General features: G+C 38.1%; 1 protein-coding gene across 5 annotated transcripts in view; it reads left to right on the forward strand.

Annotated features, from left to right (window-relative positions):
- The first annotated feature begins 4398 nt into the window (after positions 1 to 4398).
- NR2C1 (nuclear receptor subfamily 2 group C member 1) overlaps positions 4399 to 22951 on the forward strand; it is a 44500-nt gene continuing 25947 nt past the window's right edge. For 2 of the 5 annotated variants that reach the window (XM_025881254.2, XM_025881256.2), the window contains exons 1-5: positions 4399 to 4632; positions 14633 to 14706; positions 17235 to 17465; positions 20396 to 20477; positions 22019 to 22198. In XM_025881254.2, the coding sequence (XP_025737039.1) occupies positions 14653 to 14706; positions 17235 to 17465; positions 20396 to 20477; positions 22019 to 22198 (547 nt within the window). In that variant the 5' untranslated portion in view covers positions 4399 to 4632; positions 14633 to 14652. Of the gene's footprint in view, positions 4633 to 5399; positions 5539 to 14632; positions 14707 to 17234; positions 17466 to 20395; positions 20478 to 22018; positions 22199 to 22951 lie in introns of those variants that run through there. The other 3 variants (XM_025881250.2, XM_025881251.2, XM_073900504.1) reach the window with 2 other exon arrangements.

Consider the following 22951-nt stretch of genomic DNA (forward strand, 5'->3'; position numbering starts at 1 on the left):
AATATTACTTTGTGTTATGCCCTCCCTGGTAATTAAAACAAATCCTTTATTTCTTTAACCAGCTGCCAAATGCATCTCATTAGGAAAGATTGATATTCATAATTCTGGTGCACTTACTATTTAACATGTGAACTGCTTTGTACATAAAACTGTTGATGAGTAGAAGAAAAATGAAATTCACACTATGATTACAGTCATTCTTGATGTTTATAATATACATTTGACTGAGCTTAAATTAAATTATCTTAAAAGGCAAGGTCATCCATAGAATATTTCACAAAAGGGCACAAGAATTTTCCTTTCTGCTTCTATATAAAGTATTTCCTAATTCAATGTGATACCATTGCCAAGAGAATTACTGAGTGCCTTTCTGAAGGTGTTTGTTGAAGCACCAGAGTCTCTACTAAATCTAGAGTTGGCTGCTTAGTTTTTCTGGCTGTTTCTTGCTGTGGGATCATTTTAAACCCTGTTGCACCCTTACACACAATCCTCACATGCTATCTCCCCAGTCTTTCTGTCACAGTAGGTAAACTAATACTTTGCAGCTCACTAATTTTAATCAAGAGAGCATAAATAAGGCTTCCACGTTAAAATCCTTGCATTTTTTAGTGTATCCTTTTTGGAGACCAACGTTATACCTTATAAAGTGTTTCCTTCTTCTTTGGGTCTAGCATTTTGCAAAGGACAAGTTATTTGAAGTTCTGCCCCGCTCCTCACGAGTTCTCAGCCTTCTGACTGGAAGGTTTGGCTTAAACCTCAGAATCTAAAAAAAATATCAGCCAAGCTATTTTGTCTTCCAACAGCTGGCTAAATCAAGAATGATTTATAAATCTAAATAGAAAAAACACTGCACAAACTAATATTCTAATTACATGTAAAACATATGTATGATTGTACTGGCTATTGGCTTCGCCCCATGGAGGGTTTTGAAAATATAAAATATGTATAGCCTTTTGAGGAAGCTATCAGATTACCATCCCCCCCCAAAATGTTTTAAATATGGAATGGTATTATGTTTCCTTCCCCCCATCAGTCCTTCATAATTTACCAAAGCCTATCAATTATTTATTTAACCTGGCTCATTTAGTGTCAACTGAAAAACCTAACTATATATGTTTTATTGTAAAGTTACTTTAAAAAATACATATCTTGATAGCTAACATTTTAGAGGAAAAAATGATATTCGGTGCATTCAGCGGGGGGGGGGGTGTGGGGCAGAGGGAGAGGGAGAATCTTAAGCAGGATCCCTACTGAGTGCAAAGCCCAACACCAGGCCTTGAGCTCCCTGAGCCAAAATCAAGACTTGGAAGCTTAACCGACTAAGCCCCCCAGGAGCTCCTATTGGGTGCATTCTATGAGAAAGTATACACAGTACCCGGATCCCAAGAATACTGTATTTATTACACTAATGCATGTGTTCCATCACACCCTTTTCAGGTTTTTCCTTTTATTCATAAGGAGGAGAAAGAAGAGCAGTTGTAAAGCCAAGCAAAAAGGTGCTAAAAGTAACTTTGATAAGAGATGCCAGGTTAAACTGGGGGAAGGCTGGCATTCTTAGTGTGTCCCCCCCAGTCTAGGTTCCTCCTCAGCTGTGACAGCTGTAAATGTAGAGAATCCATCAGAGTCCTAGAAAAATAAGGTTCTCTTAGGCATTGTCCCACATTTCCAAACCTCTCTCCAACCTATTTTCCCCTGTTCTGTAATATACCCAGTCTGATCCTCTTGTCCTTTGCCCAAGATCCTTAATTCTCTTTTCAGCCAAAAGCTTGATTCTTTGAGTATGCAGTAGCGTTTCTTAAAATGAGGTCAGCAGAGCAACTTTAATATAAAGCAGTAATGAAAAAGTAAGTGAAGAAGGTAACTTTAAAGTGTAGTTTTGTTAACTAGATGTTGGTAGGATATGTCCAGAAATAGGGAAAGCCTTCTATTTAGTAATTTAGTTAAAATGTAAATGTTATCACAGCATATGTTGATCTGTCTTAGAGTATGCATCGATTTGTACTCCCACTTTTGAGATTTGGGATCTGCTGTACTCAAATGTAGTCACTAGGATTTCCAGAGAGGTAAATCCTCTTTCTTATACTGTACATGCCTTGAAGGCAAATACTGTATCTGTGTCTCACAAAATACCTATCCTGTGTCTTTTAAGAGAAAATAGTTGTGCATAGAAGGTGAGGACAGGAGTCTTGTCTACTGCAACTCAAACTCAGCCCACCACATGCCCTCCTTATAACTCAGACCTTAGACCTACTCTTTGCACCATCCTGCAAGGCCATATCTGCAACTACCTGTTGGACAGCTACATGAGTCCTTCTTAAGCATTTTAAACTTTATAAGACTTCACTTTCTGTTCCTTCAGATCTGTTTACTTTCTTCTGTAATGGAAAAACACCAATCTAGGCTCCAGAATCTGCCTCCAAGTCTCAACAAGACCCTCTGCTATTGCTCTTGTACCCAGTCCATCTTCATTCCCGTTACTGCACAGACCCTGGCTCAAGTCCTTGTTACCTCTTCCCAATGATTAGAATAACTTTTCTTCTAATTCCAATGCCGCCTTTGCATGGTCTCATTTTAAACACTGCCAGAGCTATCTTACAAAGCATAGCTCTAACCTAGATTCATCCCTGCTCTTTGCAACCTCCATTGGCTTCCCAGTGGCTCGGCATGGAACACTTCCTCAGTTGTCACACACTCCAGCTAACCCCACCCCAACCTTTCTTCTTTGTTCTCACCCTCTTCCCAACCCATTTCTGCCTGTGTACCCAAGACTTTTCTTTCTGTGATAGTTGCTCCTAGTCCTTCCTCCCTTATTCCTCAGATTTAGTCTCTCCTTTCTCTCTGTCTCCATAGCCTTTAGCTAGAAACACACTTTCATTCGGTGCCTATCACATTCTATCCTTGAGAATCAGACTCCTCAGCATCTGGCAGAGTACCTTGCATGCTATGGACACCCAGTATTTGGTGAGTTAAATTACTCCAAATGGATACTTTCTGATTTTTTTTTTTTAAGCTCCCCTTGAGCTTTCTCCAACCCCCGTCTCTTCCCGGAATTCCATATACAAATATTCTGGAGCCTATGCCACATTTAATATTCTCTAAAGGAAAATCTTATCTATGACTTTCCCTTTTAAGAAAAAAGATAATTTCTAGTAGGATTTAATTTTATTTTAAGATAAAGGTAGTAGAAAATTTTCAAAAAGCCTCAATATCAAATTCCCTTCGTGGGGGGAAATGAAAGGGGGCAACTCTCTTTAATATGAGTTGGTCATAGCATGTTAAGAACCAATCTTGAAATACTATATTTTTTTTAAAATGACATGAATTTCTAGAAACACTTTTTACTTAAAGTGATAATAGTTTGTATCTTATTGTCCATATAGATATAGATCCTTTATAAATACTAGTATTGTAAATAATGTCCATATGTATTATATTTATACAAAATAAATTTACTGTATCTACTTTTGGTGTGATGATGTCTTTAAGCCATATATTTTTCTAGAGTCATAGTTAAAGACGAACCACAAAGAGGGGTTTTCAGAGAATGAGGCATAAAGCATATTCCCCTTCCTAGGGATTGTTGCATGACATTTTTCTGTGTCCTGCTGCCTAGTTCCAGAGGGAAAGGACAGAGGAGATGTTCTCCTTCCCAGTGCACCTTTGTTTTTCCTGACTTGGGTTTCTGGCGTGAATCTGGAACTGCTTTTCTAGTGCTGATCAATACTAAAGAAATTTCAAGGACCCCTTCTCTTAAAAGTCCAAACCACAGTGCTTTGCACACAGGACAGCTCTTCCTGCCACACCTCTGTGCCGCAGGTGGTCACCGTCATAATGTTCTGTCAATGCCTCTTCTTTTCATGAATCTTTATTGACCACTAGGCATTGTCCCGTATGCTTGGGAATACACCACTGGACAAAAAAGCCAGCCTTCCAGAAGTTTACATACTAAGTGATAATAATTCTTTTTCTCCATTTAGCCATTATACGTATTTACCCACAAGAGCTGATAAGTAAATCTTTGCCTGACTAGAGGATTCTGCCCTAGCTTGTTTTATTTAAGGGAATTTTATTTTATTGGGATCTACCCAGACTTGTTAACTCCTAATAAACTATAAGGTAAGAGATACCCTAAAACAGAGCCCAATTTTCCACAAGTTAGAAACCAAACCGCCCCAAAATGATGAGGTTATCTAGTATTACTGAAATCTGAAACGTCTCAAAACTTCCTTTAACGACCTTTGGCAAAAGGGATGCTAAGCGCACGCGGCTTCCGAAAAGTCCTTGATGGGGCTGCTCTGGCGGGGCAGTTTCCCTCCCAGCCGATAGGGGGCACCGGCCTTTCTGAGGCTCGGTTTTCTCTTCCGACCCAGGGAACGTCACGATCTCCTCACCGCTTCTCCCCCAGTAATGCGCAGGCGCGGACGGGAGCACGTACTGCAGAGCCGAGGGAGGGGTCACGAACTCTGACCCCCCAAATACACAAACCCAGAAAGCTCCCTGCCCCCACTTTTCTTTACCCTACCCCCTTGAGCTTTTCTCCAACCTGTCTCTTCCCGGAACCCCAAGCAGCCACCAGAGCGGGACTGTCCGGTCTACGCCCAGCGCGGGACGTAGCTCGTCGGAGAAGCGCCGGTAAGAAGTGCCGAGTAGGGAGAAAAGCAGTCGTGGCCGTGCCTGGGGCGGAGGGCGGGGTGTCCCTTCCTCGCAACTGCCAACGGACGCACCCCCTGGTCCCCCAACAGCCTCCGGGCTGCGGCCGGCACGACCGGCCCGTATGGCAGCGCAGCGGCAGGCTGCTCGGGTCGGGAACGCGCAGAGTGGCCGGAGTGGCGGGACGGAACGTGCGGGGCTCCCAGAGTGGCTGAGGCAGTAGCCGGAGCGCGGGGCACGGAGCGGGGCCGGGGCGCGGGAGGCAAGTCCGCGAGCTGCACGGCGCGCGCAGCAGCCTCTCCCCCGGCGCCTCCTGCGGCGCCTCTGACCTTTCACCTACAGGAAAAGCTTCCGTCTCGGCGCCGCTGCCGCCGCCGCCGCAGTTTTCCCCGCCTCAGAGAGCCGCGCGCAGCGGCCGGGCTCCGGGGGCGCACCGTGGGCTCGAGCGTCCGCGAGCCGAGGCCTCCGTCCCTCCCGGAGGCCGCTTACTAAACTCGTGCCTGCGCGGGACGGACGGAGCAACGCCCTTGACTTTCACGACAAATAGGGCGAGAGCAGCCGCTGCCTTTGGACCCGTATCTTTTGAGAAAAACGGAACGGCCCGGGGTCCTCACTGCCCTGGGCATGTCTAAACTTCCAGGAGTTCTTTTGTTAAGGAACTCTGCCTGCAACTCTTGCACCTAATCGTTTTATGAGTTACAAATGTTGCCAAGGTGTCTCATAACCTTCACTAAGTAGGTCGGCCAGTTTAAAACAAACAAATAACTAGAAAGGAGAAGCAAAAAGACTGGAAATTAAGGCCTTTCAGGTTTTTGTTCCTCTGGATGTTGTAAAAAGGCCTTCGATTTGGACGTTCTTGAACAATGTTGTGTGGTTGCTTGGTACACGGTGATTGATTTGAAATTTTGCTTTTATGTCCAGTTGGTAGATCTAGAAGAGGGATGTTTCTGTTCTTGTATATATTTAAAAAAAAAGGTGGATCGCATATAAATGTAACAAATTTCATTATTTGTAGGGGCATTTCAGTCTTTTAGGAAGAGTTTTGAGGGAGACGCAAATCAAAGGCATCAAACATTCCTAATATATGTTCTGTTTGTGTTTCTGCCACACAAAGCCTTTAATTCCTGACCTTGGTGGAATAGAAAAGACAAAAGAAACAGCATAAATAATGGTATAAATATAGTTACCTTTTTTTGATTCATTGGACTCTGCAACTTAAAATCTTTTATGAAAGCCCTGGGGAAATGTATCTTTACAGAAATTTTACATATGATACTAGAAGTTAACAAAAGTCTCAGTGAATTCTGGTCGGTTGCTTTAGTATACACAATAAATGCCGGACCCATCTCAAAGGACTGGATTTTTTAAAAACTTGAACTGAGTGTTAAAGGTCAGGTGGAATTTAAGGGAAGGAAGAGGAGCTTAGAATGGTACATTGAGGCATAAAGAACATCCCTGTTTGACCCAAAGAGAGGCCCCTCTAGGGAGCCATAAGAGGTAAAATGGGAAGATGGGGAAGTAAGACTATAAAGAAACTCTGTGTCCACAGTGGCAGGCATGTTTCAGATGCTTAATAAATACTGAAAAAATAGGAGAAGGACCGAAACTTTATCCTTTGTCCATTAAAAAGACATTGATGGTTCTGAAGCAGGGGAATAAGGATGTTTCAGTCTTTAAGTGTCCTGAGATACTGTTGCTTGTCAAGGATGCTGAACACTAATGGTTTTTGCCTTCTTGGCACTTCAATATACACAAAGATGGTTCTTGCCTAATAGGGGCTTTTCATGTACACAAAGTCGTATATATTAAATATATGTTCCGGAAACTCAAAAGTAGCTGAAATTTTACCTGAAGAGTTAACTAGAAGGCCTTCAAGGCTACGAGAGGCTTTATGAACCCCTTGAAATTCAGCATATACTGTCATTTGTAGTGTGAGTGAATGTGAATTTGTGTTTTCTAGTGAGAGAAACCTTACCTTCCATCAGTTTTCAAAGAGAGATTTGACCCACTCTACTGGAAAAAATAGGATCATTGTTTTATGTCATATTTATATCATATTTTCAAACTTTGCATCCCCCCGAAGGAAATACATTTTGCATGATGACTCAGCACACTCACAGATTAAACTGAAATAAAGTCTTAATGAGACTATTCTTATCCTCACTATATCTGATGCAGTCTTCCATTTTCCTTTTAAAGAAAATCTGACCTAATAAATTAATTTCCCCATCCATAAGTGGCTCACAACACAAAGTTTGCAAAATACTGTTTTGGATAATAGCAGCATTCAGTTGATGGTAGAGGGGCTGGTGGGGAAAAAATGAACTGTTTCTGTTGTCAAAATGCACAGACTTAAAACTTTGAATGGAAAAAGGATAGCACCATTCATACTCTGCTTTTCTGTGGAAATAAGTAGAAATGAGATCTTGGTAAATTGGAGAAACCCAGGGCCAAAAATGCAGGACTGTTTGTTTTCTGTATGTTAATTAGCTCTAGAGCAGTAAAGACAGCATCCTCATGCTTTTTGCTTTGTTCCTCAGGCTGGTGAAAATACTTAACCTTCAGTGCCTAACTCAGATGTCTCTTCTATAAGGTTTTTCCAGAGCCTACCTCTCTAGTGTGGTGGTTCTGAGCTCCTCTTGTTCATTTATTGAACACTGTTCATTCAGCTTTCAGGAAATAGCTCTTTCCTATAAAGAAACTTAACCACTGGGGTAGATATTTTCACTGACATTGAATTTTTACAACCTTTTGAAATAAATTATATTGAATCCATTTCATTTGTGAGGAAACAGCCTCACAGTGAGTGACATGTAGTCATTTAATAAATAGTAAAATGGGTTTGACTTGAGGTCTAAGACACAACCACCTATGTAAACTTTCGCCGTTTCTCTGTTTTTCTCTTCATCACTCCTTCCTAGTGTGCTTCATAGCATTTAGCACATGGTAATTTTTAAAAATCTGTTTTCTCACTAAAATATAAGCCCTGTAGGGCAGAGATCTTTTCTGCCTTGTTCACTGTCAAGTCCCAAAGTCTCACAGTGCCTGGTAAATATGTTCCAGTAAATACTTACTGAAGTTAGATATGAATACTAGGCACTGCTAAATACTAGAGGTTCGTTGAAAACTACAGTTCTTTTCCTTAGAAGTCTGTTAGAGATGGGTCATCTACGCAAAGGACAGGGTGCTGTAGAAGATAAGTGGGCACAAGATACAGTAGGCTAAAAATGAGGGAATGCTTACTTTATCATTACAACTGTAGATACCCATTCAAAAAGCAGAAAAAAAAGTAAGTAGCTTATAATTCTCACCTAGAAAAGTCACTTAACATTTGAGAATGTTTATTTTTAGTCCTTGTGTGTTTTGCATAGTTAAAATCAGTTAAATAACATTCTGTTTCTTGATCTTTGCATTTAGTTTGGCATTGGCATTTTCTCTTTGTCATTAAACATTTTCCTCATGTTAGCAAAAAAAATTTTTGTACAAATCTTTGTTCTTTGTCTTTGCTAAGATGTCACCTCAGAAAGGCCATCTCTGACCTCTTAATTTAAAAAAAAAAAAGTTCCTTTCCTGCCCCAAGCATTTTGTCACTAGTCCCTGCTCTACTTTTCTCCATTCCACTTTTTGCCATTTATTGGTATCGTGTATTTATTTGTTTGTTGTTTGTTTAACCTCACCAAAATAGAAACTTCACAAGGGGAAGTTTGTTTTAATACTATCTGCTGTATCCCTAACACTTAGAAAAATGCCTGGCCTATAGTAAGCACTCAGCAAGTATTTGTTGAGTAGAATAGTGAATGAATTATTGGGTCAGTGAACCTCTTGATACACATTGGCAAATTAACTTTTCAAGAAGGTTATAACAATTTAGACTTCCATCAGTATGTGAAGAATGCTTGTTTTGCCTAATTTTGGGAGTTAAATTTAGTCTTAGAAAACAAACATTGATCTCGTGATTTCTTGGTCATGGTAGAAAGAGAAGCCATTAGCAAAGACATGAGAAACATGGTAAATTCAAGGAATTACAAGTAGTGTGTATGGCTAGAATATAAGATTTAACAAATGACACCTCAAGTCCTATAGATGAAGGGAGGGCTTTGAAGAATATTAAGAGTTGAAATATTAAATACATATTTAATCTGGCAGCAATATATAGTTGCGATTGGGTGGGTATTATTGGACTTTTAAGTCAAGAAATATCGGAACTAGATTGGTTGGTAGTTTGGATTGTCAGTGGTCACTGAAGTCATCCATGTTGGTGGCAGGAAAGGGACAACACTCAGTGTCAAAATTTTCGATGAATAATGGTATTAGAGCAGAAGCTGATGAATGACAGTAATAAAGTCGTTAGAAGTATGCTATAACTTAAAAGAATCTCAGAGGAAGTATTTTTGGTGTGGGAGAAAATAAGCCTTGTTCAGAGGCCTACAACATTAGCACTGTCCTTGAGCTGTGTACATGTATACATATACATATAAATACAAGATAAATAGTTTCATGCTCATTTGCCTATTTTGAAGTATTTTATTGACTTCATTAAGAATAATGAATGATTCCTTTAAGAATAATGATATCTTTTAAATTTAATTTTTTTAATTTAGATTGAATTAATTAACATATAATGTATTAATTGTTTCAGGGGTACAGGTCTGTAATTTATCAGTCTTACACAACTCATAGTGCTCATCATAGCACATACCCTCTCCAGTATCCCATCACCCAGCCACCCCATCCTTCCCACGCGCCTCCCCTCCAGCAGCCCTCGGTTTGTTTCCTATGATTGAGTCTCTTATGGTTTGTCTCCCTCTCTTGTTTTGTCTTGTTTCATTTTTTCCTCTCTTCACCTATGATCCTCTGCCTTATTTCTTAAATTCCACGTATCGGTGAGATCATATGATAATTGTCTTTCTCTGATTGACTTATTTTGCTCAGCATAAATTTAATTTTCTGTAGAAAGCATCAAGACTGTATCTCTTTACCCTGTTACTGAATTCCACTTTATGAGCTTCCTCATTTTTTAACTTGAAAGCTGGGAATAAAATCTGGACTGGAACCCAAAACTAATTTGATTCTTTTCTAATGTCAGTAGTCTCTCCTCATCAGAAAGATTCTGTTTATCAATATATCAGGGTAATTGGTAACCCCTAATATCTTTTTGTTTCATGAGAAAGTTTAACAGCTTCCAGTCCTTAAGGCTCCAGGCCTCAAGTTTTTAATATGGAGGATTAAAAGCTGCCTTGCCCTCACTCCTTATGCCTTTTTATCATCTTAAAACAAAAAAGTTTTGTTATGTTCAGAAAAAATTCAAAATTAATTTATTTTGTGAATGCTCTAGAAACTGGAGGTTGTTTTAAAACAATATGGCTATAAAACTAAATTTGTCTTTTACTAAACTCACAGAGCAAGAAGTTAGAAGGACTTTGATCTGGAAGTAGCCAAAAGGAGAACTCTTGATAGAATATTTTATAAGTGTAAGGGTTTTTTACCCTTCTTTTTTGGGGGGGATTTCTCCACTGACAACAGAAAATTAGAGTCAATGCTGAAGTAAGCTTTTTGAGCAGCTTAGTGTTTAGTGGACTTCTGATTGAAAAATTCTGTGTATCAATAGTAGAAACAAATTGAAGTGGTTGTCTGGCTCATGATGATTGTATCAATAGCCATGTCTATGCTAGTCTCCCATCTTTTGGTAAATAGACCTTCCAAAAGTGGAAGTTGCCAATCATTCCTTTCCCTTTTCCTGGCCTGCCTACAGTGATTAATTCCAGAGATAAGCACATAACCTAAGCTGGGCCAATCACAATCTATTAACCAAATTTTAAAATTGTGATTAGAGAAGACTGCTTTTCCTTTCCTGGTGCTTTACTACAAAGTAGAAAATAAGCCACATAGGTGAGAATAGAGATAATAAAAGTAATAGAGATAGAATAGAGATAATAAAAAAAAGACAGAGATAAGGAGATTCCTGACAGCATCAAACCCAAGCTCCAGTTTTTCCCAAGGTCCGCTCTCCTTGGGTCCTCGCTGTGTGTATCCTTTTTCCCCCACCCCCTGCCTTTTTGCTTAAACTAGCCATAGTTGAGCTTTTAGCACAACCGAAGTGACTAAATGCATTATCATAAATGCCTAATTTTATGCCATATACCTACTTCATTCTTACCCATTTTTAACATTTCCCCCTTGCAAATACTTTCATTTATCAGAGTGAATAATCCTATCCTCTGGGAATTTCTAAATTTTAGTAAAACTTAATACATTTGGATACAATTTGTAATTTATTTATTTATTGTTTTAGAGTGAGAGAGAGCACATGAGGGAGGGGGGCAGGCAGAGGGAGTCTTTAGCAGGCTCCATGCCCAGTGCGGAGCCGACACAGGGCTCCATCTCACAATCATGAGATCATGACCTGAGCCAAAATCAAGAGTCCTGATGCTTAACCAACTGAGCCACCCAGGCACCCCATAATTTGTGATTAATTTAGATATTCTGCCTCTTTTTTGCAAAAGGTGGAAAAAATTTTTAATGAACAAGATTATATGATGTATTTGAATTATTCTGTGGATTTATTTACACGTAAATATGTATTGTATTCCTTGATAATTTAATGAGAAGAATAAGTAATAATGAAAATGAGATTACAGATTTGACTTTATATCATTGTGTCTGTGCCTTTCTAGACTCGAATCTTAATAAGCTGGCTTTACAGACACATAACAGGCTTTACAAGTAGGATAAGTAAGTAGTTTGATACTGCAACGTATGCACCATACATATCTATGTTTGGTTGGAGAGGGGTCCAAAGGGGAAAAATTGTTCTTAATCCACCTTTCTGGTCAAATCTATTCCCTAAATTCCTCTCATTTCTGTTTCACTCAATACAAATTTAGGTATATGCTCATTGAGGTAAGTATTTCAAAAAATTTCCCTAAGCATTGGTTTGCTAACCAGTTTGGATTATATGGATCTATCAAACAATATGAGATAAGGGCTCTAGACTACTGCAGTAATGCGGAAAGTTTATATACAAAGAAGTAGAAAGAGGCACCTGGGTGGCTCAGTCAGTTAAGCATTCGACTCTTGATTTTAGCTCAGGTCATAATCTCAGGGTTGTAAGATCAAGCTCCACATTGGGTTCTGTGCTGGGCATGGAGCCTACTTAAGATTTTCTTTACCTCTCCCTCTGCCCCTCTCCCTCCAAAAATAAATAGAAAAAAGTAGAAAATTGATGTATTGGATCACAAAATGGAATCTACCAAATACATGCATGTGTACGTTTTTCTGAAGAGGGTGTATAGCTTTTGTCAGATTCTCTAAGCTTAGAGTTTGTAACTCTAGAAGTTAGGAATCCAGTATCATTTCCTGCTCTTTTCTTCAGAAGCAAAAAAAATCCAATCCGAATATCCCTGAATTCAGTACTCAAGAATACTATTCCAAGAATATTAACTTTCAAATCCTTTAGCTTTGTATTACCTGTAGCATTGCTGATGACAAAGTATACAATTAAGCATGAACCTATGCATTTGTATATATATATATACCATGCACATAGGTGCATCACACATAATACCCTAATACTCTTTGGTCTCTGGCTAAAATGATAGTTGATTTAGTGTAACTGTTTGCTCATATAATAGCACTGAGATTTGACTTCAGTCCTTTCTATTCATACACTTTTAAGTAATCTAACAATAACATATATCAATAGTTTATCTACCAAAGTTTTCATTATGAAGTAGCTTCTTTGGGTCTGATGTGCTGATAACACTGTGTTGATTTTAGGATTTCTGGAAAAGATTCCTTTAAACTGGCTTTTTGTTTTCTACTTAAAATTAGTTTTTTTGTGTATGGTAATACTTGTAGGTAAAATTTAAAAGAAACAGACACTTATTCAGTGAAAAATAAGTCTGCATTCTACCCCTGTTCTAAAACTTCCAGTTCTCCCTGGAGGGAGTCACTATAATCATTTTCTTTGGTGTTCTTTCAGCTAGTTTTTCTTCTCTCTAGGTAACATTTTAAAGCTTTCCTTACATATATCGTGCGTGTTTCCTGTTAGATTTGTGCCTAAGTGTTATGGGCTGCCCCCAAAATTCATATTGAAGGCCTGGCCCCCAGTACCTCAGAATGTGACTGTATTTGGCCATGAGGCCTTTAAAGAGATAACTGAGTTAAAATGAGGTCATTAGGGTAGGCCCCAATCCAATGTGACTGTTATCCCTATTAAAAGAGATTACAACACAGGCACAGAGGGAAGACAGCCATCTACAAGCCAAGGAGATAGGTCTCAGAAACCATCCCTATTTGACAGCTTGTCTCAGAGTTCTAGCCTCCAGAATTGTGAGAAAATTAATTTTTAAAAAATTTATTTTAGAGAGCTCGCACAAGCTCGGGGTGGGGGGAGGGGCAGAGGGAGAGAATCTCCAGGAGACTCTTGAGCTGAGCATGGCGTTTCATCTCATGACCCTGAGATCATGACCTGAGCAGAAACCAAGAGTCAGTTGCTCAACTGACTGAGCCAACCAGGCGCCCCTGTGAGAAAATTAATTTTTGCTGTGTGAACTACCCAGCCAGAAGTAGCCCTGTTAAGCCTTTGTTATGTCAGCCCTAGCAAACCAATATAGATTTTGGTACTGGGAAGTAGGGTGCTGCTGTAACAAATGCCTAAAAATTTGGAGCTGGGAAATGGGTAGAGGCTGGAAGAGTTTTGAGATGCATGCTAGAGAAAGCCTGGATTGCCTTGAAGAGATTGTTGGTAGAAATATGGATGCCAAAGGCAATTTTGGTGAGGGTTCAGAAAGAAAAGAGAACTGTAGAAAAGCTGTTCTCTTAAGAGATACACAGATAGCTTCGTGAATGGAATGTTGATAGAAATAGTAAACATTAGGGGCGCCTGGGTGGCTCAGTTGGTTGGGTGTCGGACACTGGTTTCAGCTCAGGTCATGATCTCATGGGTCGTGGGATCGAGCTCTGCTTGGTGCTTCGTGCTCAGTGCTCAGCAGGGAGCCTGCTTGAAGATTCTCTCCCTCTGCCCCTCCCTCCACACATGGGCACTCTCTCTCTCAAATAATAAATAAATAAATCTTAATAATAATAATAAAGGGGCACCTGGGTGGCTTAGTTGGGCCTCTGACCCATCTTTGAATCTTTCTGCCCTTTCCTTGAAGGATAACAGATGTTTGAAACTGAATAGCTCTACTGGCCCATCTAGAAGAATCACACAAGTCTGACAGTTTTTCTTCATTTCATCCCATCTGTGTCCCCTTCATTCCAAGCTGTCAACGTTTCTGCTGGTAGAAAATTCTCAGAAATTTTACTGCCTTCCCTTCAGTTCATGGGGGTGGAGGCCCAGAGGACACAGGCCCAGGGAGCAGCTCTGTTTCCTCAGTTGGTTCCAGAGAGGATGAAGCCACTGCTTTTCAGTCTAGTGAGAAATAGTTGAATAAAGCTAAATATTGAGCATTGCTTTTAGTACAACTAAAGTGAATTTATGACAGATATTATATAATGTGACAAAGTCAAATAATTTTTGTGTTCTTGTCTGATAGAAAAAGCAAAAGTCAAAGTCAATGCGTTAATCTTTCAGTCTCTCAAGGCCATTTGGAGAAAGTTTTACCTTAAATGCAAATTAACCTTAATATTTAAGAAACTGCCACTAATGAACAATCACATAATTCTGGAGAAATCTTTCCTTCTGAACAAATGCAATTCTTTTGTCAGTTTTTACAATATATTCATAAAAGAGTGTGTCAAGTAAATAGATATTTTCAAAATATATAAACGCAGAATAATTTCATGAACCCCTCGATAAACTTCATCAGTTTTTAGTAATTGTCAGTGCATGGCCAGTCTTGTTTATTCCATCCTTCCCCCACCCACCCCAACTGGATTATTTTGAAATAAATCTTAGCTATCATGTGATTTCATTTGTAAATTCAGTATATATGTTTTATGAGTATAATTGTGAAAAGGCATCTTTTTATTCTGGCAGGACATTTTGGCAATTAGAACATGGCAACCATAGAAGAAATTGCACATCAAATTATTGAACAACAGATGGGAGAGGTATGTTTGATTTACAGTTCATTTGCAGATCCATCAAGCCTATTTAAATCAAATGTATAGGGGCGCCCGGGTGGCTCAGTCGGTTAGGTGGCTGCCTTCGGCTCAGGTCATGATCCCGTAGTCCTGGGATGGAGCCCCACATTGGGCTCCCTGCTCGATGGGCAGCCTGCTTCTCCCTCTCCACTACTTGTGCTCTCACGCATGCTCTGTCTCTCTCAAATAAATAAAATCTTTTAAAACATAAATCAAATGGATATGCTACGTTCTGAAGGTACAGAAACAAAAGATATTCTCAACTTTCAGGTAGCTTTAAATCTAGTGGGAGATAGTCAAATCATCCTACAGTCACAATACGGTGGTAAGGGCTCTAACAGATGACTGTGTAGAGTGTTACGGGAGTGCAGAAGAAAGCCAGCTAACAAAGAGTTGTGGAGGGGTGATGAGACCTGGAACAGTGATGCCCAGTTCTTTAGTAAGAGGTACCATAATCCAGAGGCTTTCAGAGTATCTTCTGGGGACTCCTCACAGAGGGTCAGCAAGGTCAAAACCATTTTATAATAATACTGAAATGTTCATTGCCCTTTTTCCCCCAGGGGCTGCCTGCCATGTAATGATATGGTATGATGAAACATGTCAACATATAAAAGATGTACATCACTCAGTGGGCCAGTGTGATACTACAAAATCACTGACAAGTGAAGGATCCATTCAAATTACAGGATAGATCAGTGGATTTTGATACAGTTTCTGATTTCACATTACAACTAGCCTTTAAAAAGCTACCACTTGTGAAATTTGAATGTGCTGTCAAAGAACTACCACACGTTGCATGCACCTAAAGCTCTTCTCTAAGAAATAAGTTTGTCAGCCATTAGAATTTTGTTTACTTCACAGTAATAATACTGATAGAAATAATCCACAGTGAAGCCTACAACAGCTTAAGCTTTACATGGTAAAATTTGTTATAAACCGATTCAAATTCACATCATAGAGATAAAATTGAAAATTGTTAGGGAAGATAGTGGTGGAAATAACCTATATAGAATAAAATTGACAGAAAAGTACACCCAGAAAAATAGGACATACTGGCAATAATGGTCAACAAAACTCAAATTGGCAGCAGTTATAATTGGTACAGTTCTACTCTAGACAAAAACTGATTAGTAATTTAGAACTTTGCTGTAAATTTTGCATAGAAAAGAATCTTGAAAATAATTTCAGGGAAAAAGTAGGAAACAAACCAACTTTGCCATTTTAAGTTTGAACCAAGGGATTAAATTGGGTTAATGAATTTACTCTGTAAAATATTTGCTCAGCAACAACAAAAGCCCTCAGTGCTGGGCTGGTTCTCTTTATTAATGAACTTGCTCTTCCCTAGGCTCCTCCAACTCAGTAGATAGCAATCCTGTCCTCCCAATTGCTCAGAGCAAAATCTGGTAGTCATCCTTGACTCGTCTCTCCTTATATTCCACATCTAGTCCATCAGCATGTCGTGTCAAATTTTCCTTCATAAAATATCCCAAATCCAATAATTTTTTCCTCCAGCATGGCTACTACCCTGTACCCTGCCAGCATCTCTGCCCATGTATAAATCCCAGATATTGCCAGTGCGTGAGCAATAGTATCCTTTCTGGTCTCCCTTAATTCTTCTCTGGAACATCACAGGCTAATCTACACACTAAATCTAGAATTACCCTTTTTGAAAAAGATCTTGCCACTGTGCTCTGTGACCTTCCAGTGGATATCCATTTCACACAGGAGAAAATCCAGATTTTGTAGTCCTTATGAAGCCCCGTACCACGTGGCTCCTGCTGTCGCTCGGATCCCGTCTTTTACCATAATCCCTTCTGCCACTCTGTCTCACTCACATAGCTCTCTTGCAGTGTCTCTTGCCTCAGATGTGTCACACTGCCCCACGGCCTTCTCCCTGTGTCCCAAGTAAAGGATGCACTCCTCTAGCTAGTCCTAAGCTTTGGTCTGCTACTTCACTCAGGTCTGTGCAAAAATGTCATCTCCTCATGACTTTTGTTCCATCAGTGACTCTCACCATCTCTGCCCTGCTTGATTTTTTCTTTGTAGCACTTGATACCATCTGACAATATTATTTGCTTGTTTGTTTTTTATCTGCCTTTCCTCACTAAAATAGAAACTTTATGAGAACAAAGGTTTTGTTTTGTTTATTGCTGTATTCCAGGACCCAGAACAAACAGTGCTTGGCAATCGGAATGTACCCAATAAGCATTTGTCTAAATGGAGGGTGGGAGGGAAGGGGAAGGAAGGAATCAAAATAGGTCCAAATGTTTTTACTATTGTACCTTTATTTGCACATTTGTTTTTCTATAGGATGGGATTTTGTGGGAGTAGAATTGCTAGTTTAAAAGGTATGTATGTATGTACGTGTACTGTATTGAATATATATGTAATGGTATGCTTTCCTAGCTTTGTCTGAAGGTAGGAGAAAATTGTGCCCTTAGAAAAAAAAAAAAAGATAAGTTGAATTGATTACTAATTTGACATGATTGTGTTAGATTGTTACCGAGCAGCAAACTGGCCAGAAAATCCAGATCGTGACGGCACTTGATCATAATACACAAGGCAAGCAGTTCATTCTGACAAATCATGATGGCTCTACCCCAAGCAAAGTCATTCTGGCCAGGCAAGATTCCACTCCAGGGAAAGTTTTCCTCACTACTCCAGATGCAGCAGGTGTTAATCAGTTATTTTTTACAACTCCTGATCTGTCTGCACAACATCTCCAGGTAAATAACTTTAGAGTATCTTTTCATCTTACACTTGAAAGAATTAAAAAGCACGTCATAAGTATAAGTCCTCATGTTAAGACATTACGTCCTCCATGGTCCATAGGAAAAAAAATGTTGCATAAAATTATGTGCTGTGCAGATTATCTGTGGTGACTGCCCTCTCCTATCTGCCACTGTACTTTTCCTCACGCACCCTCACATCCATATATTTTGGGGGAGTTCTTAGTTACATATAGTAAGATCCACTCTGGCTAGTTTGCCCAGGAAGGGGTTTCATAAAGGGTATAGAGAACTCACAGAACTGTTGGGAAGGCTGAAGATAGAGCTCCAGGTCAGGTTTCCAAGAATAACCACTCAGACGTGCTGCAGAACTGGCTTCTAAGAGACTTGCTGCTTCTGCATGGTTAGGAAACTGCCAAATTAAGAGCCTCTTCTGTGGTAGCAGCACTTCCCAAGACCACGCTACCTGGGCAACAAGAAGCTGCCAAACCAAAAAGTCGGTATTATGGCTGCATCTTTGTCACTTTGCCTCCTTGGTTGTCATTTCTGTTTTCCTTGATGTAGCAGACAGTTTTATCCCCACCGTCTGCTTTAACAATGAAAGTCAGTCAGTGGTCTATGATTAACTTCACATCATTTTAATTTTTGCTAGTTATATATTATTTGAAGAGTTAAGGCTTATACACACTGCATGCCTGTGATTATGTAGATAATTTTCACTGCTGTTTGCTGTGATTGAACACAAATCCAACAAACCCTTAAGTTTGCCTTCAGAGACTTTTTGGTGGAGTGCCCACTTAAAATTGAATTCTCTATTTTGTGATGAAAACCTGATCAAAGAAAGTTCCTTTTAGGATTGAAAAACTAATTCATAAAATACAAAATTTTGCCTGTATATCCTGATAGATTCTATTACTCTTCTAATTGCATTATTTATATTATTTTTAGAAACAGCTAAGATAAAAAGTGGATGGGATTTATAAGAAGTTATTTTATCAACAAGACAGAAGTCACTAAAAAATGTGTAACATCATGAATACCTTAATTTCTTTTTATCAACAGATTTGATTTTTTAGAACAGTTTTATAGTTCGCAGAAATATTGAGCAGTTAGTACAAAGTTTCCATATAACCTCTCAACACAATTTCTCCTATTAACATTTTATATTAATATGATACCTTTATTATGATTAGTGAACTAATTTTGATATATTAACTAAAATCCATAGATGTTTTTAGCTTTCCCTGACTTTTACCTAATATTCTTTTTGGTTTCAGGATACCATATTACATTTAGTCATCATGTCTCCTTAGATTCCTGTTAGCAGTGACAGTTTCTCAGACTTTCCTTGTATTTGATGACCTTGACGATTTTGAGGTGTATGGTCAGGTATATTGTAGATGGCCCTGCTATGGGACTTTGACTACTGTTTTTCTAATGATTAGACTGGGATTGTTGGTTTTGGTGAGGAGGATCACAGAGGTTAAGTGCCATTTTCATCACATATCAAGTGTACTTCACTTGATAACTATCTTCATGTTTTATAACTGGTGACATTGATCTTCACCACCTGGCTGAAGTAGTGTGTATCAGATTTCTCCACTGTAAAGTTATTCTTTTTAAAAAAATTTCTGTTTCAAGAAGAAAAGATAGTATTGGTACTTTGCCTACTTTATGGATCACCTCTCAGGGCAAAGAAATAGAAATAAGTACGGGATAAAATTCCCCTGGGCCAAGAAGATTGAATTTCTGATCTAGTGACCTAAAGGATGTGGGCAAGTCCCTTAATCTCAGTATTTCTTCTACCCTTAGGAATAATAGATAAAAGATTAGCACCATTCACAATAGATGTGCTGTTAAGGAAGAGTAATGCCTTTCATAGATGCTTTCAAAGGACAGCTCTTTTTTTTTAAAGACTGTTGAAGACTTTTTTTAAAAAACTGTTAAAGACTAATTTTTATGATGATATAAGAAGAAATGGTGCTATTATAACATAGCAAGGGACAGCTGTTTTAAGGACTGTTTGAAGTTTTTAAAATCAGAATTACTCCTGAAGGCATTCACACCCCTAAGAGAAGAAAAAGAAAAGTGGAGGTTACTTTGTGGGTTGTTTTAAAGCCAGGGGAAGGTGATATGGTCAATGTCCTATCACATTTTTGGGATTGAATTAATTTGTTCATGTTTCAAAAGATTTGAAAAAAAATGATTAAAAGGTTAGAAGATAAACCTAAAAGAAGAAACTGGTATTTCTTTTACAGCATTATATTGGCTATAACTGGTGATTAGCTCTTTATATAATTTATAAAGAGGGTTTGTAATTTGCCCAAGGCCTCTCCACCCAGTCCCACTAACCTGCTACAGTTTATCAGACTCTACAGCCCAGGTTGTCAACGATTACACTAAGATCCAAATCTTAGACAACTCATCGATGAAAAGTTTATCAATCATTTCCATAATTATAAATAACAAAAATTTTTTAACTACTTTTCTATTTAAAAAATTAAATTATCTTTTTATGCTGTTATAGCTTATTTTTCCATGTGGAAAAATTGAGCTGTTCAAAGACACGTCATGATAGGGCTGATAATTGCTGCAGTAATTTGATGTGTTGAATGAATAACGAATAATAAGTGCTTAATAGGTAAGATACATTAAATACTCATGTATTTGAGTGTTTAACAGTATTTAATGAGATTGTTATGGAACAAATTTGAAAGGTATTCCGATCTTTGCTTCTAATAACATTGCAATTTTTACTTAAATATGAAGAAAATTAACAGTAGTTTAATATATGCATAATAGAGTTCAAAGTTTCAGAATAACTTATGAGAAAGAAAGCAATAATTAAGACTTTTCTTTTACATTTTAACTAAGAGCATTATTAACAAATTGTTGTTTTGTTTTTTGTTTTGGGGGGTTTTCTTTAGCTCTTAACAGATAATTCTTCCCCAGACCAAGGACCAAATAAGGTTTTTGATCTTTGCGTAGTATGTGGAGACAAAGCATCAGGTAACATTTTAAAAATAACCTTCTGTATGTGTTGTGTTGTTAAAATAACTACCACACTACCATGTTTCTTTTTCTGAAAGTAAAAAGAGCATGTTGTTTTTAGAGTTCTCATTTGAAGCCTATAAAATTTGACTGATTTGCCCCCAAAGCTTTTTATTCACCTAAAGATTTTTTTTTACTTGAATGCAATTTAATTTGATCTTGCAATGACATAAAATGTATATTTTGAAGAATTGTGAAAAACAGTTTTTAAAAACAAAAAAAGATTTATTTATTGGGGTGGGTGGGGGAGCAGAGAGAGAAGGAGAGAAACTCAAGTGGACTCCACACTGAGCATGGAGCCCCACACGAGGCTCAGTGTCCTGACCCTGAGATTATGATCTGAGCCAAAACCAAGAGTCAGGGGCTTAACCAACTGTGCCACCCAGGTCCCCCAAAGAGTTCTGCTTTTTAAATGTAAACTGAATATGTGGAAATTTTTCTTGAAAGTAAAATCAGTTTTGTCAAAGGAATTGCTTAAAAATGAGTTGTGGTCCTTAATGATACGTAACATTAAGTTGTTAACTTACCTACTGAGCCCTGTTGCTAGTCCAGGAATATAGAGTAACTTAAATTATTGAGATGGAAAAGCTCTGGTTACTCTTTATTTAATGCTGTGCATAACTGAGCAGCATTTCTCCAAGTACTATTACTAGTACTCAGGGTTATGTCATTTTAGTTATGTTCATTGTTATTTTATGCCAGGAAAGCACCCATGTTCACTCATATATAATCTTTAATCTTTTCCATAGCTTTATTGCAAAAATCTCCACTACAGCTTTTCCCAGAGTATGTTCAATTTAATAGATGTTGTATCAAAGAAATGGCTTGTGAAGTGGTAGGTTAATCAAAGTGTGACAGATTTCTCCAGAAATTTAAAAAGTGGAACCCACAATGAGAAGAAATTACTACAGGGGTACCTGGGAGGCTCAGTTGATTAAATGTCTGACCCTTGATTTCGGCTCAGGTCATGATCTCACGTCGTTAGATCAAGCCCTGTGGAGGCTCTGTACAAGGCGTGTAGCCTGCTTAAGATTCTTTCTCTCCCCCTCCCTCTATCCTTTCCTACCCCACCCTGCAAAAAAGAGAATACTATAGCTCAAATACTAATTGATGTATCTTTTTTTCGAGCAGAGTTTGCAGAATAATATCCTTATATAACATGTAAGAGAATTATAATTTGTAAGTGATCTCAGAAGTGAAAATAGTTTTTACTTATGGTGTTATGGGTGGTTTTGTTTTTTCTCTTTCTGAAATTTTCTGTATCATAGGTAAACTTACTTTACAGAATTAAAAATTCATATTATTTAATATATTTATCAAAGAATATGGTTGTTTCATTCTCTGTTTAGTAACTCCTAAACAATTTTTCCATGTCACAAACTCAAAAATCTCCATTTCATCACATATATTATTGTTACTTAAAGAGAAGAAATGGGCTTATTTCTATTTCTGTTCTAAAATATTTGACTTTTGTGTTTCCTTAAACATCTTGTCTCCAGGGCGTCATTATGGAGCAGTAACCTGTGAAGGCTGCAAAGGATTTTTTAAGAGAAGCATCCGAAAAAATTTAGTTTATTCATGTCGAGGATCAAAGGACTGTATTATCAATAAACACCATCGAAACCGCTGTCAATACTGCAGGTTACAGAGATGTATTGCGTTTGGAATGAGACAAGACTGTATGTATTAGCTTTAAAGGAGAAAATAATTTTAAGAATTCAGGCAACCTCTAAAAGTATGTCAAAATTAACACAATGTGTCAATATATATGCTTTTTAATTTACAGATTTCCAATTAACAGTTTAGAAATGTGTACATATGCATGTATTTTTTATTCAACAAGATACTCATCGAATGCCTATATGCTATGCATGTATGTATGTTTGAACATGGTTTTTTAAAAAAAGCACAACTAATTAGATGCTGGTTTAGTTTCCGATTAAACTACTAAGGTGATAAGTAGGGTAGCTAATATTGATTGAGCTCTCACCATACCTAACTCTGTGTATAGCATATGAATTATTTATTTCTATAGTAAAACACCACGCACTAGGTACTACTCGTACCCATTTTACATTTGAGTAAACAGTTTTAGAAACTTGCCCAAGGTCACATAACTAATAAGTGGCAGAACTTGGATCTGAATCTTGGCAGGTTTTTTTTCCCTCAGAAAATGTACATTTAACAACTAAACCATACTATCTCCTAAGTGTCATGAAATAAAATTCCTATAAGTGAAATATACTACCTATATTTTATAAATGAAAATTAAACAGTTGAATTACTTCTCAAAAATCTTGCCCTTAACTAAAAAAAGATTTAACTTTTTGTGGCTCTCTATTAGTATTGTTTTCAATTGATCAAATATTATTTTTTTCAACTCTCACACAGATAGGTAAGAGACTCCTATTTTCAGTTTTTCCTTCTTGACA

Source organism: Callorhinus ursinus, unplaced genomic scaffold (assembly GCF_003265705.2).
Source record: "Callorhinus ursinus isolate GAN/ISIS: 27379988/994484 unplaced genomic scaffold, GSC_fseal_2.0 scaffold14, whole genome shotgun sequence".
NCBI classification, from domain to species: Eukaryota; Metazoa; Chordata; class Mammalia; order Carnivora; family Otariidae; genus Callorhinus; species Callorhinus ursinus.